Source organism: Propithecus coquereli, unplaced genomic scaffold (assembly GCF_000956105.1).
Source record: "Propithecus coquereli isolate 6110/MARCELLA unplaced genomic scaffold, Pcoq_1.0 Scaffold763, whole genome shotgun sequence".
NCBI classification, from domain to species: domain Eukaryota; kingdom Metazoa; phylum Chordata; class Mammalia; order Primates; family Indriidae; genus Propithecus; species Propithecus coquereli.
In genome coordinates this window covers 401619-412063 of record NW_012153763.1, presented here as the reverse complement: position 1 = coordinate 412063, position 10445 = coordinate 401619, and the positions used below count along the sequence as shown (strand labels likewise).

Below are 10445 nucleotides of genomic sequence, written 5' to 3'. Positions count from 1 at the left end.
TATATCTCTGAAAGAAATTTTTTTCTAGATGGAAATAGTGATACAGTTGCTACTTGAGCATATTTGATCTAAAGAATCTGTTACACGTTTTTACAAATGATTGTCGCAGAGCAACGGGTGCATTGGGGTGTATGTCTGGCTGGGCCAATCAGGTGCTTGGATTTTAAGGAATTCTAAAGCTTCCCGAGTGGAGCCCTGTAGTGAGACTGGGGGCTGGAGCGGGGGGGGTCCCCCTTTCTTCACCAGGCACGTGAAGGGCAAGGGTGAGGGCCTCAAGAGGTGCTGGTACAAGGACAGGCAAGTGGAAGCCGAGCCTGGTGGCAGCCCCTGCAGAAGAGCAGGCTCTGGGGGGAGGTGAGCCCAGCCCACCCTGGAGCAGCTGGGCTCGGGGAGCGCAGGCAGGTGGAGGGAGTGGCGGGGCGTCGGGCTGCCCACGTCGGGTGCCAGCCTCCCTGCAGCACACAGACCTTGCTGGCACGGGCTGTCCTAGGCCTCACTCCTGCAGCCAGCAGAGCCACTGGGGCTGGGTGGCTTCCTCTTACCTGTCTCACAGGCAGGTCCCCCGAAGCCGGCCGGGCACCGGCAGCTGAAGCTGTTGACGCCGTGGGTGCAGGTCCCACCGTTCTGGCACGGGTGGGAAGCACACTCGTTCACATCTGAAACACGGGGTGGGCTGGGGCCTCAGTGGAGGGAGCGGGGCTGGGTGGGGACAGATGAGCCGGCTCTGAGCTAGGCTCAGACAGGGCAGCTGGGCCAGCAGCACCCACCCACCCACTCGCCGTCAGGGAGCCGAGGCGTTTGGTCCCCCGCAGTCCCCTAAGCATGCCACCCACACTGTGGGGACAGAGACCCTGGACCTGGTGCCCTCGGCTCTCCGGGCCACTGGCTGTGCCTTCGGTGTGCCTCCTGAGCCCAGTGCAGCCCTGTCCTGGGCCAGCCACTCACCCAGGTGGCACCTCCGCCCTGTGAAGCCCGAAAGGCAGGAGCAGGTGTAGGAAGGGTTGCCTGTGACGCAGTCGTCGATGCACTTGCCGCCGTTGAGGCACGGGCGCAGGGCCAGGCACACGGAGGCTGCGGACACAGGGAGCGGCTACAGCCTCACGTGCCGCCTCTGAGACGTGGGCAGGAGAGCCGTGCACAGGGCCACGTCCCCTTCCCTCCCCTGACCCAAAGGATCGACCTCTGGGCAACGCAGTGACCGCAGCCCCGGTGGCCTCCACGGCCGCGCTTCCCAGGTCTGTGCAGGGCACCCAGCACTGTGGCTGTGTTGTCTGCCTGGATCTCCTGCCCACAGTCCTGAGCTCTGACTGTGGCTCCCTGCGGAGGCAGACTCCCCCAGAACCACTCTCACCCACAGCGCCTTCCTGCTCCCCTACTCCTTCCCAACACTGCCACGGACAGTTCTAGAAAGTCGGCATGCTCAGCCTCCCCTCCAGGTTTCCTTGCGTGTAAATTGAGAGGCTGGGACTCGGCTTTCAGAGTCAGTGCTCCTCGAAGCACGGCCTGCCACTCGGGGAGGGCCTCCTGGGGTCCCTGTGTCTGGGGCTGGACCCCCATGCCCAGTCCCTCCAGGAAGGGCTTGGCTCATGGGGCTCCCATGCCTGGAAGAGCCAGGCCCTGAAACCTGCGATTAGGAAGCACAGATGGGCAGGTGACAGAAGCATCTGCAGACTCTGCCTGTTTCGAGGAGGCCCCTGGGGAGACTCCGGGAAGGACCGGGTGATCCGGCACACCATGAAGGCTGCGGATGCCTCTGCACCGTTTCTGCTCCTCACGCGCACGCCCATCCTCCTAGCAGCTCAGCCTGGTGCGGGTCTGGCTGCGCGGCAGCTGCAGGGGCTGTGCAGGCGTCCCGCGTCCCGGGAGTTGGACTTCCAGACACGGCCGCGCGCCTCTCAGGTGTGAACGACCCGCCTTCCCGAGCAAGCCCACGTTTACTCGACCCGGAACCGGAGCCCTGGCTTGCAGCGGCTGCCGGCGCCAACTCGCGCTGCTCCCCCCAGACCTGGCCGGTGAGGAGAAGCTCTCCACGTTGGGACTGGGTCCCCGAGGGACTGCTGGACCCTCTTCTGGGGGTCCTCTCCGCAGACTCGCAGCCTGCGGCCCCTCCGGGGAGCACGGGCCCGGCCACACCTGCGCCCCTTACTCCTCAATCCCAACCCGAGCCCTTGGCCGCGGGCGACGACCTGACCTCACCGCGCACTGCTCCAGAGCGGCGCACAGCGCTGTCCCGCCCTCAACCGCCCGCACGAGCTCGGGGGCGGGGCGTGGGGCCGCAGATGGGCTCGGCGCAGGTGCTCGGCTCGCTCTCGCGCTGGGGGTGGCCGCCCCCTGAGCCCGTCCTCCCTAAGCTCAGACTCAAGCTGGGGCTGGTTCGCGCCCCAGTGCGAGGCAGGCCGGGGCTCCCCAGGCCGTCATCGCGGGCTCACGCTCCGGTGAGCGCTTGGTGTGCGCGCTCCCGCCGCGCTCCCGCGTGCTGCGCGCGCACGTCTCCGCTCCCCAGCCCCCGTGGTGCGCGCGCACGTCTCCGCTCCCCAGCCCCCGTGCTGCGCGCGCACGTCTCCGTTCCCCAGCCCCCGTGCTGCGCGCGCACGTCTCCGTTCCCCAGCCCCGTGGTGCGCGCGCACGTCTACCTTCCCCAGCCCCGTGCTGCGCGCGCCTTCCGCCCGCGGCTCCTGCGCGGTGCTCGCCGCGGACTCGGGTGGGAGAAGCCGCCGTCTCCAGCCCGGCCGCGGCTGGGGGATCGCGCGGTGCCCGCCCCGCGCGCGAGCTGCGACGCGGCCGAAGGCTCCGTGACGCCCGGGGCCGCGCGGGGCAGGGCCGCAGCCGGGATCCACGGGTCCGCGGCCGGGCGGGCTGTTCCCACGGCCACACGCGAGGCCCTGGGCCCACCCTCTGCTCGCGCGGTCTGGGCCGGGGGGACCCCTGGAACTGCCCCCTGGACGCGATGCTCGGGTTTGTCAGACACATCAAACCCCTCCAAGCAGCAAGGCCCGGGCAGGTGAGAACCGGCCTCGCGGGCGCCCCTCCCGCGCTCCGCGTCCCCGGTCCCTCCTCCCTCGAGGACCCGGAATTCTGCACCCCGGCCGCCGCATTGAAGGATCCTCCGCCACCCTGCCCCGAGCAGAGGCACGAGGGCTTCTCCAGGGGGAAACTGAGGCTCAGGGACCAGCGGGGACTGGCTCGGGTCCGCGCGCCCCTGGCTGAAGGGCCGAGCCTGGCGTCCGCAGCCCCTGCGCTCGCGTCAGCGTCCCGCCCCCTCTCCTGCCTCGCCCCTTTGCCGCCGACCCCTCCTCAGCCCTCCCCGCGCCGTCCTCTTACTTGTATGGCCGCAGCCCCCCACGCGCACCTGGGCATCATCGATTCTGAACGCCCAGCGCCCGGGCACGCCCACGTTGGTGGTGGTCTCCACCTCGGCCACGTCCGCCGTGCGGGAGCCGGGGATGCTGAAGTAGCGCCGCCCGTCGCCCGCGTTGAAGCCGGCCTGGGGGGGCAGTGAGGCGGGCGTCCGGCTTCGCGATGCTGGGGCTCCCCGCCCCGCCATGCCCCTGCCCGGGTCAGCCGCCTCCCAGCCGGGTCCCGGGCCCAAGCGCAGTGGCTGGGGCGAGAAGACCCTGACCCTGACCCTGACCCCCACCCCTCCCGCGTTCGCCGGCTTCGGGCCTCCCCCCGGCTGGGGAAAGCGCACCCCGGCAAAGGTGGGTGGCCCGGCGGTGGGCGGGGGTGTGCACGGCCCGAAGGCACCGGCCCAGCAGCCACGCCCGGTCTCACTCCCCCGACACCTGGGACCAGCCACAGCCCCTCGGTCAGCGCGCACGGATCCGAGGGCATTTCTGCTGCTGCTGCAGCTGTTCAACAGGGACTGCGGCGCTAGGCCCGGTGGGTTGGGGGACAGAGGTGCCTTTGGGCCCCAGGATTTTTGTGATTCTGGGCGGCAGGAGGCCCCAGGTGTGTACGTTCACCGTAGACACCTCAGGCTGGTCTCCGAGTAGTACCGGGAGGGGGTCTGCCTACCACGACCCCCGCCTCCCTCATCAGCTCATGACAATCCTGGCAGCGGGAAGCAGGGACCCTGAACACTGAACACCAGCCCTGCTCCCACCCACCTGGGCTGCGATGCCCCCCAGGCCAGTGGCGTTGCCCCCACTGCTGGCATGTGTGCCCGTGGTCCACGCGATGGACTCATAGTTGAAGATGGTGAAGGAGAACTTGCCGTCGGTGATGAGCACAGTCTGGAACGTGTTGACCTGCCGAGGAGAGGGGGCTGAACAGGGTCCCGCCCCACCCCACAAGTCCCCGCCCCATCCACCGTCCCTGCAGTGCCATCGTCCACTAGCCCTGACTTGCTCAATGTCTGTCTCCCCCACTGGACAGTCAGCCAAGGCAGGACCCTGATGGCCTTGTCCTCTGCATCCCAGGGCCTGTGACCCGGCACAGGCCCTCTCCCCACCCCCGCCCCACATGGGTGCCTGGGAGCAAGTGGGGCCCACGGAGGAGCAGACACTGTCCCTGCCCTCCAGGGCTCAGGCCTCCAGGGTACCGCGGGTTAGGGCTCATTCTGCCAAATCCACAACATCTTCTGTGTGAAATAAACAAAAACGTAAAAACAAAAAGAGGAACCAAGGAAAAGCGTTTTTAGTAATTAGGTCTTAAAGTTTTCACAGAATTCTATTCCATGGAAATACTGGTGGGCAGTGTGCATAAGACACGCCGTATCAGCTTGGGGCGAAGGACTGGGATTGTTTATGAAATGATCTTGGGACAAACAGAAAACTCTCTGAAAAAGAATTAGATAAGAGCCTGCCTTAGCCACACATGAAAATAAATCCAAAACCAAGTACGGTTTTAATGTGAGACCACAGAAGTCCCAGCAGAAAACAGGCAAATGCGTGTAGCTCGGGAAAGAGGCAGGACCTTCGCGTGTCAACAACAAAACCAAAGGGAGATTTACACATTTGACTCTGAAAATTTCTGAATATTAAAAAAATGCCATAAGCTCAAACGGAACAGCAAACAGCAAAGTGAAAATCGTATTTATAACATAGATGGCAGATAAAACTATTGATATCCTTAATTCAAGAAGAACTTCTACGGGTCAATTAGAAAAAGACCGAAAGCTGGACTGAGCGGCCGGCCACCGCCGTGCACGGACTCTCCACAGTGGCATCCCACTGGGCAATGCCACCAGGACAAATCGGCATCGCTAGAAATCAAGATGCGTGAAGTTAAACATGCACAGCCTTCCCTGTGTTGCCCATGTAGTCGGCAGGGAAGGAAAGAACAGCTGGGCGCAAGGAACCGGGCTCTTCTCGCTGTGGCCGGGCGAGTGCCAGCGTGCGCACGTTTGAGAGGGAGACGGGGACTCTGCGGCCGCAGCTCCCTTCTGGAGACGCGTGCCGGGCACGGTGGCGACCGCGGCAGCCCCGGCGGCATGGCGTCCCCCGCGGGCACCTGCACTGCACTGTCCAGTCCGCGGTCCAGGTGAAACCAGTTTCAGGTACTGTCTGGCACTGGGCTAATTTGCAGTCATTGGAAAAGACGGGAGCCCGCACGGTCCCGCGCTTACGTGCGTGAACATTCCCGCCCGGAACCGCGTGCCCGCTTAGGGAGGCAAACGCAACACTAGCACACTGAAGACCGTGACGGTGCAGTGCCACGAAGGGGGGTGGTGGGAAAGTCTGGCGGGAGGACGACAGTCAGTAAGGGCCAATGTGGGGGGGACATTGGGAGCTGGCAAGGTTCACATCTTGGGGCGCAATGAGGAGATGAGTGACACGGAGCTGTCCACTTTCTGTTGAGGAACCTGCTCTTGCAGTGCCGCTGGGCTGGGCTTCAGAGCACTGCCTGGGGCCCGGCACCTGCGCCAGCGCCACGCGTGTGCGCGTGAGCCAGACGTGTCCTGTCTGCCTTGCCCAGAGCCTCCTCCCAGCGCCCAGAACACTTGCCTGCCGCCTAGAAGGTGCCCTTAAGAATGTTCATTAAACGCGTGAGCAAACAGCTCTGACAGTGGCTGATCTGCTCCATCCCTTCTCCGGGGCGTCTCGTACAGCGGTCACCCAGAACCCGGGGCAGGCCTGGCCTAGGAGGTGCTCAGTTAAGCACATCGGCCACCCGAGTGGGCAGCTGCCGTCCTCGTTAGGGAGTGTCAGCCCACCAGAACTCACCAAGCTGGCAAAGCCGTCAACCTCTAAGGTAATGTTTCTTTACGTTGGGCATTATCAGGGAATGAAGGATGAAAGAGAGTATTGTTCCGGTTTAACCCTCTGAGTACTGGGCCGTTCCGAATGGAAATCCTGGCCTCTCCCTAACGTGCGAACTGCGGCTTCGGGGCACTGGGTGTTTCCAGGAGAGCGGGGAGGGTGGAGGCGCCTTTCTCTTCCGCCCCGGCTCTGCGATCTTAGCTGAGTGACCTTGTCCCTGAGCCCAGCTTCCCCTCTCAGGCGTGGACCAGCGATTGTGCCTGACCTGCCTCGTCAAGGGGGGCCCGAACCAGACGTCCTCCCCCCCCAGGACCAGTGCCTGGACTCACAGGGGAGGTGGAGCTGCCTCCAAAGAAGGTCACTCGGTACCAGGTGGCGATGAAAACCCAGGTGGCGGAGAAGCCGGGGAGCTCAGGAAAATAGTGCCTGACGTCCTCCGTGGCCCGGTGCAGCGTGGCCAGGTCGGTGGTCTCCCGGTAGTAGACGTCGCCTGCGCGCCGGTTGTCCACGTCTGCCCAGAAGGCTGCCACCACGCAGCGGTCCTTGGCGATGGGGAAGGCTGCCGGGGTGAACTGAGAGACCTCCTTCAGGAAGGAGATGACCCCGTTATTGTTCACCTGCGAGGCAGAAGCCAGAGAGGGCCTGACGGGGGTGTGGGCAGGCAGTGGGCCGCGGCCTCCCAGCCTCCCCGACCAGACGTCCCCCGAGGGTGAGCCAGCCTTAGGCAGGGCATTCCCAGGGTGGCCTGACAGCCCCTGGTCCCCGATAAGGGACCACTTGGCCCTGCTCCTCCCCCTTCCAGACGGGCATGTGCTCAGGGCACAGGCTCTGGCCTGTGTGCTGTGCCCGACGCCCGCAGAGTGCCAGCCCTGGGCAGCCGCTGTGGGGGTGGGGAGCCCCCGTGTGGGCCTGGCCTCGGGGCACTCTGGCTACTGCTCCCGGGCCCCAGTCGAGCCAGAGGCCTCGGGAGGGTGGGGCAGAGCCCTGGATATGACACCAAAGACACAGGCGACGAAAGAAAACTACTCAAACTGGATTTCATGAAAATGAAAAACTTTTGTGCATCAAAAACCACTATTAACAAGTAAAACCCCCAGAATGGGAGAAAATATTTGTAAATCATATATATGATAAGGAATTAATATCCAAAATATAGACAGAACTCCTAAGAATCAACAATAAAAACCTGATTTGGAAATGGGCAAAGGATGTGAACAGGCGTTTCTGCAAAGAAGACACATAAGTGGCCAATAAGCACCTGAAAAGATGCCAACATCACTGATCATCGGGGAGATGCAAGTGAAGACCACAGTGAGGTACCACCCCACATCTGTCAGCGTATCTACCGTAAAAAAAAAAAAAAAACCCAAAAGTAACAAGCGCTGGTGAGGATGTGAGGAAATTGGAGTACCTGTGCATTGGGGGTCGGAAGGCAAAATGGTGCAGCCATTGTGAGAAACAGTATGGTGGTTTCTCAGAACATTAAAAATAGGATTATCATATGATCCAACAATTCTGCTTCTGGGTATATAACCAAAATAACTGAAAGCAGCGTGGTTTTTTTTTTCATATGGGGTCTCATTATGTTACCTAGGCTGGTCATGAACCCTTGGGCTCAAGGGATCTCCCAGCCTCAGCCTCCCGAGAAGCCGGGACGACAGGCATGTGCCGCCACGCCCAGCTGAAAGCAGGGTCTTGAGCTTTGTATGTGCACACTCATGTTCATGGCATCATTATTCACAGTATCTGAACACTGGAAGCGACCCAAGTGTTCATTGAGGATAAATGGTAAACAAGATGTGGCACATATATGCAACGGAACATCGCTCAGCTTCAAAGAGTATGGTAAGAAAACACTGACGCCTGCTGCAACACGATGGACCTCGCAGACATCACGCTCAGAGTCAGTCACAAAGAGCTACATGTCATACGATTCCATTCATGAGGTGCCTGCAAGAGTCTCACTCACAGAGATGGAAAGTAGAACGTTGGTTTCTAGGGTTGAGAGAAGGGGGTAGTGAGGAGTCTGGAGTAGTGAGGAGTCAGTGTCTGATGGGTACAGAATGTCAACTGTGCAAGGTTCAGAGTCCTGAGGGTAGCCGGTGGTGACGGCTACACAACAGTGTGAATGTACTCGAATACCACGCAACTGCACACCTAAAAATTGTTCAGATGCTGCATTTTATGTCATAATATGTGTACTTCACCGCAATTTTAAAAAATTGGGGGAAAAGGGCTAGGATGAAAAAAATCAGGAATGGAAATTATTTTTTTTAAAAGATATTTTACCATTATACCATATACACATGTAACAGAATTCAACTCGTGCCCCCTAAATCTATTACGATTAAAAATAAATAAATAAGTAAAATTGAAAAGACATTTTAAACAGCCAAATAAATGACAGAAATTAAGAACTAACTGCGTAGATTTAAGAGCAGATTTGATGCAATTAAGAAAGCATTAGTGAACTGGAACTAAGTGATAGGTCAGAAGAAACTATCCAGAGTTTAGAACAGAGACTAAAAGATGGAGAATATAGAAGAAAAGATATAAAGGGAACTCATGAGACGAACAAACAAATGTATAATTTGGAGCACCAGAAGGAGAGGAGATACAAAGGCAGTGGCTGAGAATTTTCCAGAACTGATAAAAGACATCAAACCATAAATTCGATAATCCCCATGATCCACTAGCTGGAAAAATAAAAACAAAGCCACATAAAACAAATGCTGGAAATGCAGAAAGTCAGTGAAAAGGAGACAGTTTTAAAAGGGCATCGCAGGTAGACTGACAGCTGACGTCTCATGAACAACAATGGAAGATGGAAAGCAGTGGAATTATATTTTCCACGTGCTGCAAGGAAACAACTGCTACCCAGACACAGTATCCTTTACTACTTGTGATATTGTGAAATGCGTATTTGGTCTTCAACCCCATTTCCTGACATACAGCTCCCAAAATCCTTAGACTCTCCAAAGTGATGTCTTTGTGTGTGCTGATGAGTTGACCAGTGACTGGCGGCTCCTAGGTAGCTTCAGGACTGGGGCTGGTCCCAGGAGAGACTAAGGCAGGATTAGGTGTTGGGACATCCAGCCACAGCCCTCAGCCTCCACGGAGGGGAGAGGGGCTGAAGGTTAAGTTGATCACCAATGGCCAATGACTTAATCAACCATGCCTATGTAATGAAGTCTCCATTCAGACCCAAAAGGACAGGGTTCAGAGGGATTTGGGGTAGCTGAACACCTGGAGGTTCCTTCAGGGTGGCACAACCAGGGAGGGCACGAAAGCTCCGTGCCTCTCCCCCACACCTTTTCCTGTGCAAATCTTCATCCGTGTCCTTCATAGTATCCTCTACAATCAACTGGCCAATATAAGTAGGTGTGTCCTCGAGTTCTGGGCACTGCTCTAGCAAACTAATCAAACCTGAGGAGGGGGTTGTGGGAACCCCAATTTACAGCCAGTCAATCAGAAATTGCAGAGGCTTGGACTTGGCACTGGCGTCTGAAGCGGTCTTGGGGACTGAGCCCTCAACCTGTGGGCTCTGACACATCTCAGATAGCTAGTGTTGGGACGGAACGTGGGGACGCCCAGCTGGTGTCTGCTGTGGAGCTGACTGCTCGCTTGCTGGTGGGGAAAACCCCAGACATCTGGTCGCAGAAGTCTTCTGTGTTGACTTGCCGAGTGAGAGAAATTTAAACAGCACTCTGAGTCTGTGTGTTTTTTCCCTCTGGATTACTGAAGGGAAAATAAATATAATTTATACAAATAAATGATACAAATAACAAACAACAAACCTATGCTAAACGAAATTGTAATGGATCAACTTCAAGTCAAAGGGAAACGTAGGTCAGAGATGCAAGTAGGAAAGAAGGGCAGATGCGCATGGGCCATACAGAGAAATAACGAGTATTGCAGCCTCATGAAACTGTGTGAAAACACATAAATTGAAATTTATATGGCAACAATGGCAGATAAAGCAGGAGTGGAAAAGTCATGTTACAGTGCTCCAGGGTCATTGCGTTTTCTAGGAGGAGGGTCAGGTATAAACGAACCTATCAGTGAACATTAATGTTAAAGGTGGACGTGGCGCTGTCCGGGGCGATCACCGACAGAATAGAAACAGCGCACACATTCCCAGCCGACAGAGGGATAAGGTGGGATTATTAAAATACTCGACATAAAACATGGCAAGAAAGGAGAGAAAGAAATATGAGACAGGTGGAACAAATAGCACAAAGAAGA

At 58.3% G+C, this 10445-nt stretch overlaps 1 protein-coding gene across 1 annotated transcript in view; it reads right to left on the bottom strand.

Moving 5' to 3' along the window:
- SNED1 (sushi, nidogen and EGF-like domains 1) overlaps window positions 1-10445 on the bottom strand; it is an 84765-nt gene that overhangs the window by 54430 nt on the left and 19890 nt on the right. Inside the window, exons 3-7 of the mRNA XM_012662415.1 lie at window positions 6530-6817; window positions 4107-4247; window positions 3322-3484; window positions 946-1071; window positions 543-656 (exon numbers count right to left, since the gene is read on the bottom strand). Of these exons, the coding sequence (XP_012517869.1) occupies window positions 543-656; window positions 946-1071; window positions 3322-3484; window positions 4107-4247; window positions 6530-6817 (832 nt within the window). The remainder of the gene's footprint in view (window positions 1-542; window positions 657-945; window positions 1072-3321; window positions 3485-4106; window positions 4248-6529; window positions 6818-10445) is intronic.